This window comes from Acipenser ruthenus, chromosome 31 (genome assembly GCF_902713425.1).
Source record: "Acipenser ruthenus chromosome 31, fAciRut3.2 maternal haplotype, whole genome shotgun sequence".
NCBI lineage: Eukaryota > Metazoa > Chordata > Actinopteri > Acipenseriformes > Acipenseridae > Acipenser > Acipenser ruthenus.
Genome location: NC_081219.1, coordinates 9,977,472 through 9,999,569, shown reverse-complemented (window position 1 = coordinate 9,999,569; position 22,098 = coordinate 9,977,472). Strand labels below are relative to the sequence as shown.

General features: G+C 37.6%; 2 protein-coding genes across 11 annotated transcripts in view; one reads left to right on the top strand and one right to left on the bottom strand.

Annotated features, from left to right (window-relative positions):
• Positions 1–1,009: 1,009 nt before the first annotated feature.
• On the top strand, positions 1,010–10,133 carry LOC131702926 (torsin-1A-like). Of its 2 annotated transcripts, XM_059005618.1 has the most exons (6): positions 1,010–1,419; positions 1,701–1,924; positions 6,332–6,597; positions 6,699–6,874; positions 7,287–7,414; positions 8,376–10,133. In XM_059005618.1, the coding sequence occupies exons 2-6, from the start codon at positions 1,723–1,725 to the stop codon at positions 8,618–8,620; spliced, it is 1,017 nt and encodes a 338-aa protein (XP_058861601.1). In that variant the 5' UTR covers positions 1,010–1,419; positions 1,701–1,722; the 3' UTR covers positions 8,621–10,133. The 2 variants fall into 2 exon arrangements, with proteins under 2 accessions (XP_058861601.1, XP_058861602.1); XM_059005619.1 differs by lacking the exons at positions 1,010–1,419; positions 1,701–1,924 and adding an exon at positions 4,277–4,576.
• Positions 10,134–11,161: 1,028 nt separating this feature from the next.
• Positions 11,162–22,098, bottom strand: part of LOC117396683 (formin-binding protein 1) — a 105,014-nt gene continuing 94,077 nt past the window's right edge. For 3 of the 9 annotated variants that reach the window (XM_059005610.1, XM_059005611.1, XM_059005614.1), the window contains 5 exons: positions 20,908–21,017; positions 19,956–20,088; positions 18,565–18,689; positions 17,756–17,892; positions 15,310–17,151 (listed from right to left, as the gene is read on the bottom strand). In XM_059005610.1, the coding sequence (XP_058861593.1) occupies positions 16,973–17,151; positions 17,756–17,892; positions 18,565–18,689; positions 19,956–20,088; positions 20,908–21,017 (684 nt within the window). In that variant the 3' untranslated portion in view covers positions 15,310–16,972. Of the gene's footprint in view, positions 14,056–15,306; positions 17,152–17,755; positions 17,896–18,564; positions 18,690–19,955; positions 20,089–20,907; positions 21,018–22,098 lie in introns of those variants that run through there. The other 6 variants (XM_059005607.1, XM_059005609.1, XM_059005606.1 and 3 more) reach the window with 5 other exon arrangements.

Below are 22,098 nucleotides of genomic sequence, written 5' to 3'. Positions count from 1 at the left end.
TCTCGCTGAACCCTTAGTTGGCAGGGATCTTGGCTCCAAACACCAGTTTTAAAGCAAGTCAGCAGTACTTAGCATAAGAATGTTAAAATACCTCAGATTTAAAGAACCAGCTTCATTTTCTGGATTTGCTTTGGGAAATTACAACATCAGGTTGCATGTCAGTACAATATTAGAGAACTGCACACCCACAGCAATTGAAATGCATTGCTATTTTTTTTAATCAGGAAATTTGAAAGCCTGTTTAGAGTAATAAAATAAAGGTGGAATCACAAGCGTTGTAATCCTGTAATTATGAAATGAAAGTGTACTGTTTAATAGGCTTTTCATGCCCTGGCTTGTAATGCAAACTGCACTCTGATGCTTTTATTGGCTCACAAAGGATTCTGTGATGTCCAGACAATGTTAGCGATAGGCAGTTTATTTGTACTGGGGTTCTCTGTGTTGTTCTGAACTCAAGCTATACATGTACAAGAAGTCGCTTTCATTTTCAGGGAACCAGATGCTATCAGCTGGAATTATTCTAAGCTTTATCCCAGTGGTGTGCGAGTAATTAAGACTGATTGACTGATCTGTCAATGTGTTTTAAGACAACCTTTACTACCGTAGCTTTGTATCCTAATAAAACAAGGATTAGGGATTCATCTGTGTATTACCCTGAAGAATTGCCATTAAGGTCATTTGGGAAGGGCATTGTCGTCCTTTGTAAAATAAATGTTCTTTAATAAACTCATAAATCGACTGTGTTCAGATTAGAAAAATGGGTGCAAGTAAGGTGAAATGTATTCATTTCTGTCATGCAATATTGGTCTCCTCCAGCAGGAGTCGCCGTGGGGGCGGGGGGCGGTATGTAGTTATTTCAGGATCTTAATTCTGTATATCAGCTGCTCCAAATCTGTGCGCTGTTACAAAACTCTGAAATAATAAGATCTAATCTCACCCAGGAGAAGGAAGTAATTATAGGCGGGGGGGTGAAGCAAATGTTGCTCACCAAAGCCTTTCATGATAATTATAAAAAGAGAAGAAAAATGCTTCACTTGAAATATTTGAAGGCGTTCCAAGTGTTTGTTACTGTTGAACACAGCGTATAATTAGCACTCTAGAGACATCTAGTGGCTCTTTTTTATATATTTTTTTAATTCTGCCCCGCAAAGACATGGCGACCATGTAAGGAAGTGACGTCAAGGAAGTCAATGTGAACCAAGTACCCGGACAAGATTTAAAGTAAAGAAGGGTTTTATTTAGGATTCTGCGGTTAGGGAGCGTTTATTTCAGTCTGGCGTGTTCATTATTTTCATTAAACTAGAATGTGAAACCGCTTTCTGGACACGGCCGTTGAAAATCTTAGCTAACGTTATTTATGTTAACTTCGACAAACTACCGTAGCAACCAACATCAGCACTAGGTGTAGTGCAAATCTAGGTAAGTAAGTCGAACTAACACCGGTATGTTAAAAACATAATGTATGTATGTATGTTCCTTTATGCCATTCAGCCATATATATAAACTTTTGTAACTATGTATAAACAAAACGATTAACAAAACAAAATTTAAAAAAATGTCCCTAAAGGTTTCGTGCAGCTGTATTTAACTAGCCATACACAATAAGGTGAGGTCGGTCTTGTGTTCAGAACGGTGCACGGTATACTGCAGCTATTTATTTTGTAATTTGGCATTCAGTTTTTTTGTTGTCTTTCTCACAGTTAAGAAAACTCCGAAATTGCAATGAGACTCCACCAGCGCCCGGCATTGTATATCGCATTCGCCTTGTCTTGCGTGTCGACGGGGAATGCCATTGAACCCATCAGTACCAGCATTGCAGTTGGGATGGCTGCAGCCCTTACTGGGTTACTTGCCATTTACCCAAACATGCTGTGTAGTATTCACGAGTGCTGCCAGGAGGAATGGATCGCCATGAACAGCACAGGTAAGGTGGCCGATTTTTAATTCATTTTGCTGCCTGTAGTATAACAGCTGTAGTGTGTAATTTGTGTACAGCAGGAACTAACCTGTGTTGGGTCTACAGTGACCAGATCTCCCTACAGCTATAATTGGGGAAACAAACTGGACTGTCAATAAGACCTGCATTCTGCTGCAGTATAGTGTACAATGCAATGTCATGGAGCAAGGTACTACAGGACAATTGTGTAATAATCCACATTGTAGTGTGTGTTGTGTACGTAATTCTGTCTGATTTATGTTGGAAACACAGTTACAGTGGCAGACAAAAGTATTGGCACCCTGCACTTAATGTAATTCAAGAAAAACATGTTAAATACAAACATTTAGTCAACATTAGTCACTAATTATGACAAAGACCAAAATATACAATTGCTGGTAGTTTAACATACAGCAATTTCAAATTGACCTGAACACAGAAGGGTTGTATGCACATAGACCTCAGAGCTGCAAACCACTTTTTAAAGAGAATTCATGAAACAAACTTTGTAAAATGTGCAAAGAAATATGAACAGGAATCTGAAGCATTCTTCAACAAAATTCTCTGGTCCAATAAGACTAAAATATAGCTTTTCCCCAAAAATGGACCGTAGTATGTTTGGAGAACAAGGGAAAGCCTTCAATGAAGAAAAGCGTGTAGCTACAGTTAAACATGGAGGTGGTTTGATCATGATGTGGGGGTGTTTTAACAGTTCAGGGATAGGAGACATTCATGTGATTGAAGACCAAATGAATGCAGCCATGTATCAAAGCATTCTACAAACTACATGGCAGACAGTTTATCTTCCAACACAACAATGACCCAAAGCAGATGGCTAAGTCAAGTGGAATTCTTGAAGAAAACAAAGATACAAGTTCTGGAATGTCCTTCGCAGTCTCCATCCAATAGAAATGCTTTGGACTAATCTGAAAAAAGATGTAGACAAGCATTGTGTCCACCTGTCCGAGCTGAAGGGAATATGCAAGACAGAACGGGCCCAGATTTCACCAAGATGATGTAGCATCTGGTTAAGAATTATGCTTTTTGTTTTATTAAAAAGTGGTTAAAGTTTACTAAATGTTTGTCCTTAATCTGTTACCTTGAATTCTGGTATAAGGGCAGGGTGCCAGTACTTTTGTCTGCGACCATTCATGTAAAGTAATGTTATGGGAGTCACATGAAAATACAAGCAGTCTGTGAGGGATGCTTACTTCAGTATATGTTAATGATTGTCTATATGGAGATTACCTACATACACTATTGTGTAAGACATCTGGGTCTGAGATTGATTAGCACAAACTCTGAGAAATACTACTGAGAAATCAGTTCTTCTGTTAATTATTTGCACATCTGTTTAAGTCGTATAGAGCTTGTTTCAACTCTAGCCAATAACGTTTCTTTTAAAACTGTTTTCTCAAATTTGATGTAACCTTGCATTGACATTTGATACAGACCCACCCCCCCAAAAGAGTTATACAGTAGAATTAAAATCAGCTATTGCTTCCTGTTATCTTATCATTCCTTGTGCTAAGCAAGCAAATAACCAACTATTTTCAAGTTATAAATTATTATTTATTTCTTAGCAGACGCCATGATCCAGGGCGATTTACAATTGTTACAAGATATCTCATTATTTTTACATACAATTACCCATTTATACAGTTGGGTTTTTACTGAAGCAATCTAGGTAAAGTACCTTGCTCAACGGTACAGCAGCAGTGTCCCCCACCTGGGATTGAACCCACAACTCTCCGGTCAAGAGTCCAAAGCCCTAACCACTACTCCACACTGCTGTTCTAAATACAGTATATGTGCTTGTTGTTGATGTCAGAATTACTACATTCGTATTTAGTTCATTTTGGGGACAAACAAAGATTAGATTAATATACTTTACTGTGGCAGCAACAGGCTTTTTACAAGCCTTTTGACAAAAAAAGGAAGTCGTCAAGGGTAGGTGGAGCTAGCAAGGGATAGTAGAAGTACAAATATTATTAGGTGGCGTAAAAAATCATAAATACCAAAGCTTTTTTTTATTTTTTATTTATTGTTTAAGGCTAACCATGCAATTCAGAGCTAACAATTAAACCGGAGTGTATAACAATTCGAGTGGTGGTTGTATTATATAATTAGACGTATTTGTTCCAACAAAGGTTATGAATTTATTATAAATTACCAGAACAGGTCTGATCATAAGGTCCTAAAAATACAACACAATGCCGCTTAAAAAAAAAAAAACACATATATATATATATATATATATACACACACACACCTTTTAAAAATGATAAAATGTGACTACGTTATCCGAGTAAACGCGCAATTGAGTCTGGTGCCTTAGTTTTGTTATAATGCCAGCGTAATACGGATGTGAGGTTTTACCGTTTCTTCTTTGTACTGGTGTTATTTCAGCCTGCTTTTAAAAACCACAAACGCCTCACTTTAAAAACAGTACGATGAGAGTAATGCGCCTGCTCACCCCTTTGTGTTTGCTGTCGTGTGTGCAAATTGCCAATGCATTTGAGCCATTTACGACCACCGTTTTACTCGGGGTAGGTGCTGGGCTATTCCCGCTCGGCCGAAAAATTGTTCATTATTTTATAGAAAATTGCGACGACAACTGGATAGCATTTAATAGAACGGGTAAGTTATTTTTATTTTATTTTTTGTTTCGGCTTTCGGTGGTGAGGTGTATAACTACGAGTTGTTCAATAGGGAAGCGTGCGATGGACACGCGTCCCGTCCAGGGTGTCGCCTCGCCCTGTGTATGCCGGGTTAGGCTCCGGCTCACCGCGACCCTGTAAAGGAGTAAGCGGTTAAAATGGATGGATGGAAATAAGCTGCTCGTGAGCTTTCTATTTCAGTTTCGGTTTCGTTTACCAGGCAGAGACGTACACGACGTTTATTGTTATTGATCGATTTATTTAAATGGCTTTATCTGCCTGTGTTTCAGCAAATGTTTACATTTTACCAAAGCTACACACTGTGTATGATACCATTTAAGATCAGTAGTCTTTATTTGGAAAGTAGATATGAACGCTACTGCAATAAGTTACTTATGTTACATTCTTTGCAATGTTTCTTTTGTGCAGTATTTTTTTGCTCATTAACAGACTCCTCTCACTTTGAGGGGGTAAACAGTCAGTCTACATGTTCCACGTGGAGTGATACTTCAACATTGCTTGCAGGTTTCAGATGCTAATGTTTGCAATTAACAATGTATACAGCTAAGGCCAAAAGTGTTGTATTACATTGAATTTTAGGACTGAGACCAATATATATATATATGTATATGTGTATGTATGTATATGTGTGTGTATTTGCATCCTGAGCCATTCGAAAAAAGTCATAATACTGTAGTATGACGTCAAAATGACATATACGTCAAGATTATTATACATGGCCTTTGACCCATGTTTGACTCACCTCGACCACTTTCAAACAAAATGTCTCAAGTCACTTGATAACACCCACAGTTCAGGGTGTTTAGGCACTTAACATCTGTCACTGTGAAGATTAAATAATATTTGACTCTGACAGCGACAAAAATAAAATAAAATAAAAAAATAAATACATACAAAGCATACCTCATTGAAACACCTTTTCCTTAAAAATACTTTATTTTTTGCAGTTCAATATCTACACAGTTTAATTCACCATTCCTGAATTATCAAAAATAATTAGTTTTAAGATTATTTAATATTGACTTAATTTACGTTATTAGTATTCATTAAATTCACTTGCAATTTGAACCTTAACACCCGTATGTTATTTAACATCATGTAATCAAATAAACTACAAAATGATATTGCAGAAGTCTACTGGAAGCCATAATAGTAATACAGTATTTCATGTTAGATTTCAAAATGTCACATTTTTTTTGTCAGTTTTTCGTTCAGTATATAGAAGACTATAAAGCGTTATGCAATTCAGTATGTTAACGTAACTATTCAGCAGGTTTCATTCAACTTTCTGAAGCAAAATGAATGCAAAACTTTTGGCTATAGCTATATGTAGGTAATGAGCATAGTTAAAGACGCGCATAGACTACCAGCATTAGGGTGTAAGGGAAGGCATGCAGTTAATTTCAAAATGAATTGTGTTCAATCTCAAGTGAAAGTGTGCCTGAGTGCATGGGTCAGTGAGTGCATCTGTTGTAATCGAGTAGTATAATACTGCATCTGTTTGCTTTCTTTTGATTTCAATGAAATTCAGTTACTGCTAGTACGTATTGTAACTGATAGTAACCGTCTGTGACACCTGGAAGGTACTGCACACCCTGTCAATTGCTGGGTAAAACTGTAGATTTTGTTTTTATGCTATTATGCTGTGGATGTAGGAGATTGTTTTAATCCAGAATGTTACTGACATATCTTCAATGCGTTTTTTTTTTTCCAGGGTTAAAGGAGACCCTAGAAGGGAAGCTGTTTGGGCAGCACCTGGCTACCCAGGTTATCCTGAAAGCAGTGACCGGCTTTGTCAACAACAAAAAGCCCAAGAAGCCTCTGGTCCTGTCCCTTCATGGCTGGACAGGAACAGGCAAGAACTTGGTCAGCCAGATGATAGCTGAACACCTCTACAGGAAAGGCATGAAGAGTGGCTTTGTGCACCAGTTTGTCTCCACTGCTCACTTTCCCCACGCTGACCACATTGACTCCTACAAGGTAAATACAACCCGAGTAAGCTGGAGAGGCATAGCTTTTTGTAATGAGATGAGGTGTTTATGGCCCAAGTCTAAATGTGCTTTATTTTTCTTCTTTTGTAGGACCAGCTGCAGCAGTGGGTGCGAGGGAACGTGTCCAGCTGTGCACGATCCCTGTTTATATTTGATGAAATGGACAAAATGCACCCGGGTCTTATTGACAGTATCAAACCGTTCTTGGATTATTATGAGACCATGGATGGGGTGTCCTACCGGCAAGCCATTTTCATATTCCTCAGGTAATCGGGCCATCTCCTCCTCTTTGATCCACAGATATCAGGGTCTCTTTAAATCAGCAATTCACCTACCTGTTACATTTTCAGTAAAACCTGTGGGGTGGAACAGCATGTGTAAAGCTAAGATTTTCTATGTCTTGCAAAGAAAGCATGATGTGGGGCTTTAATAGGTGGGGGCTAACATGAAGGATATGGATTCTCTGTTATAAAGGAAATTAATGACTAGTTCCTACACCAATGTTTTTTGGCGGTCTTTGCAGAACACTGATTGTAATGTCATGTTAACTGTGCTCAGATGCATGCTCATTTTTCCTTCAGTCTGTTTCCAGTTTTGCGAACCTGCAAATACATACAAATATGCATATTCTATAGATCTGTTGATTGATATCTTTTTTTTTTTTTTTATATCCAACAGCAATGCAGGTGGAGAGAAGATTACCAAAGTGGCTCTGGATTTCTGGAATGAAGGCAAGAAAAGGGAAGAAATCCAGCTGAAAGACCTGGAGACAGCCGTGTCACTGGAAGTCTTTAACAACAAGAAAAGTATGCCACTCACTTTACCACTATACCCACTTCCATTCGTATCGGCGTGCAGAGGCAGTAAAGGTCTAGAGTCACTACACAGTTGAAGCCATTAGTACAAGTACTTGAGGAGTAATACTTTTGGACACGGGGGTGGTGGAGCGATACACGCTACCAGAAATAATATGCAAAGGTGTTTGATACTTTGAAACATGAAACTTCACTTCTCATGTGATTAAGTCACTGATGGCTTCAGATTTTATGACACACTCCACAATTGTTGCATACATTTTGATTACAAAAATAGATATCATAATGGCTTATTAGTGGTTACATGCCTCCCCCTTGTGGCTATGCTAGTCTATTCAGGTATTTGGAGGGAATCAATTTTATTTGAGTATCCTAGAGATCTCAACTGGTACCGTTAAATGCATGTCCAAAATAAATCCAAATATTCTACAATAATTACTGCAGCGGATTGTGTAAATTAATTTGGAAGCCAAATTCTACATGGTGATAGTGGCAAACTATATTGTACCACCTGCAGTGTTTAGTTGGATCACATATGTCGAGCAATGATCCAGCGCCATTTTGACAGGGACTAGAGCCATCAAAGACAAAGACACAGCAGAGACAGGGAATGAATAAAGAAACAGTTGCAGGATGCTTCATGCTCACATTCAGCCACTGACTTAAGCAACATTGTTAGTCACATGCTTTTGTAACATGGCTTTAAATGTTTATATTTTGCTTTTTTTAAATACATGTTCATGCTTTTTTACACCACTGTGAAATTTAAGACTGAAATAGCTGAGACCGTGAAATTCAAGATTTAAATGTTATGACCATGCAATTTACAAAAATGGACCGTGGATTTGGTAGGGTCCTAGATATTAACAGACTGAAATCAGTCCGTAGTCTGAACGCTCCTCTTGTGAGTCTAGTCTTGTATTCATACTTTCTCTAATCTCTGCTGTTTCAGGTGGGTTCTGGCACACCAGTCTAATTGACAAGAACCTGGTGGATTTCTTCGTCCCTTTCCTGCCTCTGGAGATCAAACACGTCCGAATGTGTGTGAAGGAAGAGCTGAAGTCCCGCAACAAGAAGCCAGACAAGGATATAGTCAATGCTGTGGTTGAAGAAATGACCTACTTCCCCAAAGAAGAGAAGATATTTTCAGACAAAGGCTGCAAAACTGTGGAGAAGAAGCTAGATTATCACTTGTAGTGTTTACAAATAAATGGAGGGAAGGACTCTTAATTTAAACTGGGTTGTAGCCAGTGATTACCAGGAGGTCCTGGGTTCAACTCTGCCAATGACTCTGTATGTCTTGAGAAAGTCCAATTAAATCACCCTACTGTAAAATCTTGATAGAAACAGGACTGCATTTTTAAATGAGACGTTGCATCTTTGCTGCACTATCTGGGACAATTAAATTCAAAATGAATATGAAGGATACAAATCAACCAGCCAGCAGTATTCATTTCATACAATGATATGTCCTGGATCAATATAATATTGCATGAAACGATGAATGTCTTTAACGATTAATTATGTGCAGAAATTTGGGTTAGGCTTTATGATTTAAAAAAAAAAAAAAAAATCTATACAGATATTGATGTACATTTTCTATTTGTCTGATCAGGGACTAATGAATGAGCACAGCAGAGATCTATCACGGAGAGCTCAGTTTGCATTGTAAAACAATGCATTTTTGCATTACAGCAGCAACAAGTGCCTTATAAACTTGAGTTTAAAAACAACCACTCAAATTGTCAACTTCTATTTGCACACTAACATTTTTTACTACTGAATTGCTGCATGTAAAATAGTCATTTAAGGTTTCAATAAAAAAATACCATTTTAGTTTAGAGCCTGTATAAACATATCAGTATTTAGTAACTAGAAACGGTAGAGGTTACCTGCACAGTGTCTTTTGAATCGGCACAGCTTCCAATGTACTTCTATTGGCTGCATCTGGTATAGTAATGTTAGCAATGTTATCCTCTTGTGAGATGGAAGTGGAGGGTGCTAGATTGTAAAATGACACACTCTGATTTCATTTATAACACCCTGTTACAAAGTTTTATAAGTCTTAATGTTGCTGCCTTGTACATTGTAAACAGAAATTTACTCTGACAGCCAAGAAAAAGCTGATGTATTTTGTAAAAATATATAATTGTTTTAAAAAACAATTTTCTACTGTGTCATGTTTCATCTTTACTTGAAGGCAAGTATTTTTTTAGTTGATTTTCAAATATTGAACATGTATATGTCAGGTCGGTATAATACCACTGGTGTGCAAAGCTCACCTGTTAATCTTGTGATCTATTTATTTTGTTACATTTAGACTTGTCCTTGCTAGGTATTAAAGGTTTCTGTAAGCTCGCTGACCAGCACTTGTACTAACCGAATCTCAATGATAGTGATTGGCAAATAGATGCCACTTGTTCATTTACTGAGCAATAATACATGAAAAAAGGCAAACACTTATAAGTGAACAACATATATATTTTTATATATTTTATTTTGTTTGCAAATAAATGCAGTCATTAACAATGCAATGTATGAAAAGCAGAGGGAACTATAACATTTGAATAACCAGGCGTCTGCGTTTGTGATGGCAGAATTTAGAAGAGTAAAGAACAGAGCGAGGCAATGTGAACATTTTGTTTTTTTAAATCAAGACTCCTCTATGATACAGAAATTCATGCAGTGAGTGTATTATACAATAGGAAAATTATATATATATATATATATATATATATATATATATATATATATATATATATATATATATATATATATATATATATATACCACAATAATGACACCTACTGTACTGTTTGATAGTACAAGGTTTTACTTACACTATAGGTGAAAGATACATTACAAGTCAAGGTGTACTGTACACAGTGGTAAAAGTTAAATACACACATTCAGAGCACACATCTTTCAAAGTGGCTGTAATATAATCAGCAACTGTAGTGCAGTTCAACCTTAGCTATTAGTTTTAGTGCAGTGGAACTGTAACTACATGCTTAGTTATTTTGTACTCATTGAACTGCTAATTAATTAACTACATTTGAACTGTAGTTATGTTGCTGTGTTCTTGTAGAATAACATGCTGGTGTATTTTCAAAAGTAAAAAAAAAAAGGTTTACAAAGGGAATTCAATGGAACTTGTACTATTCTCCTTTTCCTAGAATATTTCGATTTCCTATGCTGGAATCATTTTAGAACAGTCCTCATTGTTGTGATTTATTCACAACAAATCTTATAGGGAGGTGAAACCAAGAAGCTAAATCAAGTAGTTTTGCAATGTACTTGGCTAGCTCAATGATACTTTTTACCTTTCCATGTTTGACTACTTCCTGTACTTGCAGTAAGTAACCACTAGGTTATCTAGACATTGCAGTAATCTCAGCAGAGGGCACATAGAGCAATTCGTTTGAAAATACACTTGCATGAATTTCTGTTTCATGGAGAAGGGCTGAAAGGAGGACAACACACATGATGGTGCTGTAGGTTTTTGAGAAATTTCTTCCATCTTAACCATAGTATGGCAGATCTGTTATGCTCAAGTTTGGCAAAGGCACCAGAACTGACACCACCAGTAAGATACTAAAAGTTCTTACTAATCTATTATTTACCAGACCAAAACGGACTGCTTGATATTTAGGAGGCTGAACAGTGCAGACCTTCCCAGCCTTTCTCCTCAACCTCCCCTATCATAAAGTAGGCATTTACGTGCGCTAGTAAAATAACAAATGCTGGAAATCTTTTAATTGGCACAGTAAACAACACATGTAAAGTATCCTGTAAATTATGATGGATATTCTCAGTGCTTTTGACACACAAGCATTCCAATGAAACACAAACAACAACAAAGTGCAAAAAAACATTAAAACATCATGTGGCTTACATAAGCAAAACAAAACAAAAAAATAAAACGGTTACAATCTTTAAAAATATAACTTTATATCTTTCGTGGGATTTTTTTGTTTTGTTTTTCATAGTATCAGGCTAACTTTGAGAGCTTCATCTCGCATGCATTTTTAAACAGGATTACCGGCACATCCATCCAGCTATTACAGGTTTTGTTTTGTTTTTTTCCACACTACTTCTTGCCTATAATCTGATCAAATATCTCCTTCTGGTAAAAGAAACCTCTAGTCTATTCTGTCTGAAGTTTTTTACTAGTTTTAGAGAGGAACCATCTACAGAAGAACTTAAAGCCAAGGCTAGTGAATGCAAAAAACAGGAATCAGAGAACAAGAATCTGATCACAGCTGATGAACTAGTAGAAGTTCTATCACTTTTAAACCTTGTTTACAAATATACAGGTCACTTTTACTCTCCCACTCTATAAGGTTCCAATGCGGTTTTCAGTGACCATCTATACAGTGCTTTATGATTAATCAAGAATGTTTCCACCTCTGAAGTACACCTAAGTTGTTTGTTGTATCAGTAAGCGATTTAACTTAATCTATCAGTAACTTTATTTTAATAAACTACAAAGCTTCATCTTGGCCCCAGATTTAAGTGGCAGTGCAGCTTTGGTTGAGGGACAGAGTAAAGGTGTGGAACATTATTTCAGAAAAACAATCACCATCACTTGCCAACACTCGCTCGGACAACTTACATTTTACACCAGGAGGTGTGCTTTTCCACAAAAAGACTTCGGTGCAACTACACCACCCAGTGGAGGCAAAAGAATATACCATTCTAAGATAGGTCTATTTAAATGGCATTTTACACCAGTAGACTCCCCCGTATAATGACATTGACTTACATTGGGCCGACAATAATATACTGTCCCCTTCTACGAATTATGACATTTTTTTTCCTGTCTTCATAAAAAAGTGTGATTGAAAAAAAAATAAAATAAAACAGCAGAAATTGTCAAGTTACTCATGAACTCACACATAGGAAAATATGCTAGCATCTGATAAAACAATTAAAGCTTGTTGCTAATCAAGTGAAATCAATTGCCCAGTTCACTTTGTTACTATTCTGCCTTACACATGACTCTTGGACATCAAAAAATTACACTATCCTGTAAAGCAACAGCAATCGCTAAAGAGCTTACAAAGATACACTGGCGCCACAGCAGTTAAACATTACTAGGTTAAAAAGGAGATTCTGTTTTCCACTCCAAATTAATGAGGAATTAGAATTTGAGGTAATAAAAATGTATATGTAACACTGTTATGAGTTTGGCAGGGACTATTTCTTTTAAAAGGTAATCTCTCCTCAATGTATATATCTTATATATATTAAATACACATACTATAGATGAAACCCTGAAACACGTTTCCTCAATAGGCAATAAAATGGTTAAAAAAAAGGGAGTGCTTTTGAAATTCAAGGTTACAGGTGCTAATGCAAAATAAATCACAAATTAAAATGTAACAAAAATGTACAGGCAGCAGTTTAGAAAAAAAAAAAAAAATCGTGTGGAGTCTGTAACGACCCCCTTCCTGGTAAGGTTGGCACAGGCAGGGTGACAGGGCGAGCATGCAGGCTAAGAAACAAAATGCAAAATTAGGACAAACCAAAAAAACGCACGGCTGAGAATCTTGGCTTGGGTAAAGGAGAGTGCTGCAGACACCATAGAATGTACCACATGGACAGAAAATACAAGCAAAGCACACTGTCTATTTCTGACAGCTGTAACTGAATAACCTGCTACATGTACAGAGCAAACAAAAGTTAATAACTCCACTCAAAACAGCAGACCAGTAAGCTAACGCAGTATACTGTACTAAGATGGCTATATTTATTTCTTTTTAAGGGTAGACACTGAAATTATGCAATTAGTTAATCCAGGGTAGTCTTTCTGTAAAGGTACTTAGTGCTGAATGAATTAATAGCTAATAGCATATTGAACTAGACAAGCATTTTTTCAGTATGGTACCAATTATAATCAGAACTGATTTGAATGAAGTAGTCTACTGATTATATTATATAAACTCATTTCTATATGAAGTTTGATTTACCTGTATACTTGATGGTATGCTTCCTTGTGCAGATTAACAGAAAATCTTTCCTACAGTCCATGATTATTTTATTGACTACTTTCCATTATGACTCAGTTTTAGCTCTCAGAGTGAAAGCTATCCCCAGTTTCTAATGCTGTGCTAATGGGTCTGTTAGGCCCTTTATATTTAGTTTTTCTAGCACAGCAATCTAAGAATACGTACCCTGTGAATCTGCTATCAAGGTAGGTTAGACTTGGCTTCGTAACACAAGTGAAGTAATGTACTAGGGTTCATATTTCTGATCCTGTGGTACACAGTTCTGGCAGACAACACGGTTGGAGGAGATCGCTTTTATCTGGCAGCTTTTGTCATAGCTTCATGCATTAGGAAATTGCCATTGCAGACACAGATATGAACAAGAAGCATGCCCTGGCAAAAACAAAACAACACAAAATAAGCAAGGGGTCAAATTCCTATGCTGTGGTGCCTAAATTGAGTTTGGTTTCGATCTGTTTGGTTTTTTGTTGTATTCTTTTTATTTGTTTTGGGTGTATTTAGATTCAACACGCTCAGGTCTCCTTTATCTTTTGTCTCTGATTTTAGTTTTAGACGGAGGACGGGTTTCTCCAGAAGCAGCTTGCCCTGTGATTCCTGCACCAGCCCCACACAATTAGGAATCTGCAATTTAAAGAAAAAAACAAACAAAAAAAAAACAGACAACCACGGTTAGATAGGATGCAAACACACTCTCATACAAGGTTGGGCTCCAAAACTCTCACATTGCCTTTAACACATTTGCACTACAATTTGTGACCAGTAGAGGCACTCTTTCCTATGGTGTTCAAATTAAAGTGGAAGTACTTTTATGCCATTATATATATATATATATATATATATATATATATATATATATATATATATATATATATATATATATATATATTGCCCAGGCCTTATGTTATGCAGCATTAAAAACAAAACAAAAAAACATGTTTTTGATGTTTGGTTTAAATCAATGTTATATCTATAAATGCACTGCATTATAGATTCACACAGAACATTACACCATACCTCACAATGCATCGGCACACCAGGATTCACACAGAACATTACACCATACCTCACAATGCATCGGCACACCAGGATTCACACAGAACATTACACCGTACCTCACAATGCATCGGCACACCAGCATGCACATCACACAAGAATATAGTCTTGTGTGCTGGTCAGGAGGCTGTGCTATTCCTGTATTAACCAGACTGTGTCTCAGCAAGCCCAGGAACCACTTCAATGGGAAACAATTCCTTTACAGAGCTGTTTCTATATGGGTTATGCAAATTCTGCTTGAGCTAAAAAGAGTCAGAATTTGCACATTTTTCCAATAATCCTGCTGGGTAGCAGTATGCAGTAAATTCTTATTTCAAATACCTCTGATTAGATAATGCCAAACCTATCAGACTAACACAATGCCACTGGGTTACAATTATATCATACGGACACGGTCTAGCTTGTGATTGCAGCTATAGAGCGCTCTATTCATGCTATTCCTCTGCTATTGAATTTACCCAATGGTTTTGAATTAAACAGAATGTAAGATCAATCACACTTCTTTTTTTTTTTAGTGAAGAACCAGATAATGTCTCTATTTGCATTCCAGGTCTTTCATAGCCCCTAGTTCACAATGGCACTGATAGCTGGCTCTATATTTTTGTTAATGGACCAATTAAATGTAAATGACAGTTGTCCAGAAGGTTGTAAAATAGTCTGGAATTAAATACAATTTCAGAGATTTGTATTTTGCAATGAAAAACATTTTAATTCCTTATGAAAAAACTTGTTACGCCTTACGACTGGGGTGTACGTCCTTTTGAATTACATATATATGTTTGTATATATATATATATATATATATATATATATATATATATATATATATATATATATATACACACACACACATACACACATATATACATACAAACCTACAGCTAAATATGTACCCATGATAAAACATAACAGCATGTGTTGCCTTGTGTAAATGTTTAATACTGTGCGTGTAAAATGTTGAACTTTTTTCATATATGCCAGTTTTAAGAATGACATGCGCACAGAGAGAACGTGTCGCAAGACCGAACAGCACATGCACTGACAGGTATGCGGTAAAGCTCTTGTTGTCTTGTTTGCAGAGGGAAAACCAGACAGATTTCAAAACGCAAATCTCAATTAGGAAATCTGGTTTGGAGTTTGACCAGTAAAAGGGAGTTCATTCAAGGCCTTTCATAGTAAAACAGTATTGCAATAAAATCAACTAACAATTGCACACTATTTAAAATTTTGCATTACAAAATCAAATCACTTTAAAAAATGAAGGTAGCTGAAATTTTTATTTGCTGTTAAAAAAACATTTTCTTTTACACGCAAGCAAATAACAAAAAACTACTGGGAGAAAAAGGATTAATGTTTAGTCCTGCTTTGTACTGATTAATAAAGGTATTTATTTATAACTGACAGACATTGAAAGGTTAATTTAATTCATGTAAAACAGTGGTGGATCTAAGCCCTGATTAATCAATACAATATGGCACTCCCTCCTTATTCAGCTGATTTATTTATTTTACAGTTAAACTGAAAACCAAGGCTTCCTTTAACTGTGAAGGCCTGTTTCTATTTAAAATGAAGAGACTCATATTAAAGTATTAAGCATGTGCTCATTTCTTTGTGTTTCTGAAATAAAATACTGTATCTGTGTACTACTGTTTAGTCATTTATGGCACCACTTCGCTTGAATGATAAAAACAGCTGAACTAGAATTCTTGAACATATGGATTTCCACATTGAGAGTAACTATAAAGGGCTAGTCAAAATGTAAATATTAGACTGTTTTCTGCTCAACAAATACCTTCAGTTCTCCCAAACAGGCATTCACCCCCCCAGTGGCCAGCACTACAGAGCTGAATGCCTTTATATTTAAAAACGATATTGTAGATAACACTGATGTATACGAAACACAGGAACAGCTTTCAGATCTACTGTAGACCCAAAAGCTTGAGGATCTTCAGAGTGAATCATAAAAACGTACCATAGGAAGAAAAATGTCAATGTATCGTTTTAGTTTTCTATATAGACAGTCATGGTAGACAGGAACGCACCGGTCGATGAAGGTGTTGAAGAATGTTTGGATTTAAGGGTTCCTGTGTGTAAGTTATGAGCAAAGTGCTGGTTGTGCAGCCCTTCATGAAAATTATCCAGATAAGCCAAAGCCACACGCTGTGGTTAAAAAGCTTTGTGGATATTACCATGTGCCAGGATTGAATAATGTTCTGATTAATGGTCCGCTGCTTTTGAATCACTCTGTATTTTCCATACACCAGTGTACCCCCTGATAATCCCTCAGCTAATTGTTGACTAGCAGTTCAGCAGCGAGACACAAGCAGGCCCTAGCAGAGCCTGGGGAAAGGTTATTTGTTTTCTCCCATTGCAGCTCCCAAACAAGCCTGTGCAATGCACTTTGTGCCGCTCTCCCTGTCCCTCCTGCACTGTAAATCGCCCAGTGATAGCACTTTGGAAGCCCTTTACCTGCTTTCAACATGGATTAAATGTAAGTCATTGCACCTTTGCCATTTTTGTCCAAAAAGACTTCGAGGTACGACGAGGGCACGTATCCCTCCTCATCCTCGTTCCTTCGAACCCGAGTCCAGCCGTCCCCTTTGTCCTCCTCTATTACGTACAGCGTTTCTCCCTCAGTGACTGAGAGGGTTCCTTCATTGTGACCTGATGAGAGGAGAACCAAACACCATGAATAATCACAATATTAAACATGTGCAGTGCTAACATATCCCACTATTCCTGACATTTAAAAACCCAAATATATCTTTTTAACAAATGACTGTCACTGGTAAACTCATAGAAAGGAGTTGTTAAGTATTAGGGATGACTACGTTTTTGTATTTAAAGTCTCGGAGGGCTATATGAAGACTGCATGGCGTGTGATGCTATTAGCAGTGACGCTAGAAAATGCTGCAGCCAGAAGCCAAGGTTTTAAACACTGCTTGAAATGTATTTAGAGACAAAAATGACCATTTTCATAATCGCTCTTAAAAAGAAATGCAAAGCAAACTAGGTCTGAAATAACATAACACACTGTACAAGAATACTGTTTCTTTGTTTGTAAGGTCATTTGCATTTCTGTTTGTATTTTGAAAGACTATTCATGGGTTTTTCAAGTCTCAGTGCTAAAATTTACATATAAAATATCATAACTGTCACCATAACCAAGCATGGTTAAGCACAAAGAAATATGGCAGTGCAAGGGGAATGACAGTATTTAAGGTGGAAATGTACACTGCACTCTGTACACAGAACACTCAAAGCCTACCGTCGAATGGGTAGAGAGCTTTGCAGTTTCCGATGGTGGGGAGTGGTTCTTCGTCGTCAAACTCGTCATCGAAGTCCGTGGTTGGGACCTTGATCTGGGATTCAGAACTCTGCTCTTCTGTGTAACTGCCATCAGGGCTGCTCAAGGAAGGAACACAGACAGTAACTATAGCAACAGCACTGTGCAAACCAGTGCTGGCAGGTCTCCAGTACTGTCAATGTCATTGCATCTCATTCATTTCTTCCTTTTTGGTCAAGAGCATTCATTTTGGAATACTCAATCACATCCTGTTGTTGTGTAGGTCAGACCTGCTCCAATGGGCTAACAGCACTCAGACCATTTCCTATTGCAAAGGAAGTGTTTTGGTACCAGGCAGAGAACATTTTTATGCATAGCGTTGCAAGAAAAGAGATTTTCAGTACAACAGAAAGGGACAGTGATAATCCTCTGAAGGCCAGTAAAAACCTTTATTTTAAAGGCTTACTGACATGAACATTTTTGGGGGGCATGATAGTCTTGCTGTCTATTTGTTCCCTACAAAAATATGCAACGGTATTAAAATCTACATTTCTTAATATTTCATTGCCTACCATAATAGGATATTATATTAGCACTGCCATGGCTATACTATACATTCCCCATAGTTTGTCATGGTTGGTAATGTGCTTTACTATTGCTCTCTGAGCTTCACAGTGCTTTCCCTTACTTTCACTAGGCCTGATTGCACTTTACTCTGCTCTTGCTCCCAGTTACTAGTCCTGCGGATGCTGGTTTCAATGGGGACTCTTTGCTATCTGTCTATACTGTACCTCTCCCGGTCCTGTGCGCAGTTGTTGTTGACGGGGGTGCTGTTCTGAGTCTCATACAATGCACTCTGTTGCCGGGGAGGCTCACTCTTCACAGGCAGCCTTCCTTCTACCTCAGCAAGCCACCCCTGGAGAACAAAGGGGTACCTCAGAATGGGAACAAATAGCCCTTTTAAAGACTCAGTTCTGGTCATTAACGACCCACCTCACAATTCTGACTTGGCAGACCGCAATCTGTTCAAAGGAGCCCAGAACCTCTTGAAAATATTGATGGCAGCAGATATAGCCTCATTTTTAGTCCAACCAAACAGAAGGCAGAATAAGTAGGTAACCATGATCTATACTCCAATACCCTCACTAGCCTGAGGAATGTCCATGTTCCATGTTTTCATCACAATTTGAGGTGCAGTTCTCAACATATACCAAAAACGGTAAAGATTACAACTACTATCTATACAAAACAGATACTATATTGTATCAGCTACAGCCTTAAAACAATGAAACACTTTAAAAACAACACCACCAGTAATTCAGTCTATTTTCCTGGAAGCAAAAACATTTTAGCTTTTTTTCAACATAGTGCTTTTCTGTTGATCAATTACCTCTAATTTGAAATAGTTATTTTCCTGTGATTGGTTTGCATTCTTTGGGATCCAGATTCACATCTGTTACATCATGGATCTCATGCTGAAAGACTCTCAGTTTAGCAATGTTAACAAGTTTATAGAAAACTATATATATATATATATATATATATATATATATATATATGGACATATTTACAAACATCCCCCCACCTCTCAACATGTTGGAAAGTCAGCCATAAATTATATTACCACGTTAAAAACTATGTATGGGGTAGAGACTTGAAGTTTGCCATCTGTTAACATGGAGATCAGCACACCCCATGCCCATGCTGTATTTAGATAAAGGCAGGTGGGAGGATGATACAGGATGCAATCATGCTACTAAGTATTATGTCTAAGATGCAAGGGCAATCTGAATTGATCTTGCACAGCTGCTTCTTTAAGTGCCTTCAGATGACACTATCCACACTCTCCCACACCCTGTCGAATGCACAGCTGCAGAACGTAGCTGTCTCTCTCAACACGATTTCCGAGCTGGGTGTTCAGCTGGACCACCATACAATTTCTGGTTTGTTTTTCTTGCTATGTAGGAGTTCTTTACCTAAGGTAGCCGCACCTCAATTTTTATAATGTTTATAATGTCAAGTGCTTATCTATCTATCTATCTATCTATCTATCTATCTATCGTAACATATTTTATGATGCTACACCTATGGTACAGCACATGGCTATATTTCTCCTCAGGGGGAATCCACTTGCCAAAGACAATCCCCAAGTATATCATGAGAAATAATAAAAAGAGCCAACCTCGAATTTCTGAGACTCGAACTGCAGCTTCTCTATATTCTGCCCGATCTCCGCTAGCCGAGGATCCACGCTGTTGGGATCTCCCATCTGGGGGTTCTTTATGTAGACATCCTTCATTTTTGTTAAAGCATCCCTATTATAGAAGCCAAAGATAAACCAGCGGATTAGCTGGAGAAGTACTGTTCAGGATTAAAATAATATATTCACTTAGAACAACAACAACAAGGTGATTTCTCTTAATCTAGCACAGATACTGCAAAATGCTGTGATGTGATTGTAATGAGCCTTGCCTTATGATTACATGTAAAGCGTGGTGCCACTATCCTTCTTAGCAGCTTTAAAAAGTACCAAATAGCAGAACAAACAACAGCTGTGATAATGATAACTTTTTGGGGATATTGTATGCAGTGTTAGCAGTATATAATTGCACAGTTATCATTGTTATTTTTGTTACTTTTTACCCCTGTTTTTCTCCCCAATTTATAATGTCCAATTACGTTCCCTCACTGCAGCAATTCCCACAACAGATCAGTGGGCGTCCGATCCCACCGCCAAGCCAGTTACACCCAGGCACTCGAGAGTGGATGCCAGCGAGCTGCCAGCCTCTGGAGGACAAAGCCCTGCAGATGCCTGCTTGAGCTCACCAGGTGCCTGGCCAGCAGGGTGAGCTGTAGCGCAATGAAGACACGAAACAGCCCTCGCTGCTTTTGCTCCTGAACCCACTGGGGAGTCGGAGCTAATGCAGCGCTCCCTCAGGAAACTCTAGTGCAGACCGGCGACTTCACACAGCCACAACCTGCGCTCCCCTGATGGTTTCTTTGTGTGTTATACTGGTCTGCACTTTACAGCGCTTTCATTATCCTTCACTGGTCTCTGCTTGTACTACTCTAAGCATTTCTACAGGCCAATGCAACACAAAGTAAATAGACAAATAGTATAAAAGAATGGTTACCTCTGGTCCATCTCTTTCTGGATGTCCTTATTAAAGTCATCGATCTTTTGCTGCAGTTTCTTTCTTCGCTGTTCTGGGGGCAAGTGGCTAAAATCTTCCGGCCCGGATCCCTAAGAAAAGAGGCAATGCAATGGCAGGAGAAAAGAAATACTATAAATTAGAACTTGAACATCTAACAGGAATTAAAACAAGAACAATCAAACACTGTGTTTAAATGCAGCACCCCCTTTTAGAATATAAATAGGTATTGTTTTGCTAAAGCCACCTTTTGTCAATGCTTTATACAGCCTAAGCATTAAAGCCCCAGATTTTAAGGTGATAAAGCTAATACATCAGCTTAGAAAAACTAACCTTAAATACAGTGCTGTTCACTATGCCTGCCTGAAATTAGCGGCAAAAGAACCAATATTCCAAATATACCTTTGTGATGAACTGGGGAATAGCACTGTATTCAATGAGAGATTGAAGATAAGTTAAGTGATTTTCTTTGCGTCCTTTGATATTACACAGTATATTAATGCACGGTGTGTGGTGCAATTTCAAAATTAAACTGACTGTTTAATGATGTGTTTCAGGTCAAGTTACAGGTGGCTATACAAGTCATAGTTATAAAACAAAAACATTTCTATAAAAAGCCTTTGTGAAACTATGCTTCATGAGTGCACCTAAAAACTGTAATAGGCTGCTTCGTGAGATCATTTCTAAGCTGAGTGAAGAGACTCAGAAATCATCAACAGATGGTGTTTTCTGATACGAAGGACGTCTTCTTTTAGACAGATCCAAGCAGATTATATATATATTTTTTTTTTTTTAATGAACCACTCATTCAACAGTCAAGCACTGTTTAAAACCAAGGGGATACTGCAGTTTTCACACAGTGGATCTCTGAAAAACATTCGGGATTAAACCTTTTCAGTATCAAGCTTCAGCCCTGAGCATTAGCAGAAATCCTATTAAATGCATTTTTCAAACACTCGGGGGTCATTCGCGAACAGGCAGTCATTATGCCACGGATGAAGAGACATAGCTGCTTCAGTAAAATGCTCATGATATACAGTCAGGTCCACTGGAGGATGATTGCATTTTAACCTTGTTGTTACTTAGTCTGTCATCATTGCTGCGTTCAATTCTATATATTGTTTTTTCTTATTGTTAATAGGCTTGACAACACTGAACCACAATGATTTTTGA

Bases quoted from the DNA above. Each gene is read 5' to 3' on its own strand.
- LOC131702926 (XM_059005618.1), top strand. From the start codon at position 1,723: ATGAGACTCCACCAGCGCCCGGCATTGTATATCGCATTCGCCTTGTCT. The intron at 6,598-6,698 runs GTAAATACAACC...CTTCTTTTGTAG, and splicing joins ACCACATTGACTCCTACAAG to GACCAGCTGCAGCAGTGGGT. The intron at 6,875-7,286 runs GTAATCGGGCCA...TATATCCAACAG, and splicing joins GCCATTTTCATATTCCTCAG to CAATGCAGGTGGAGAGAAGA.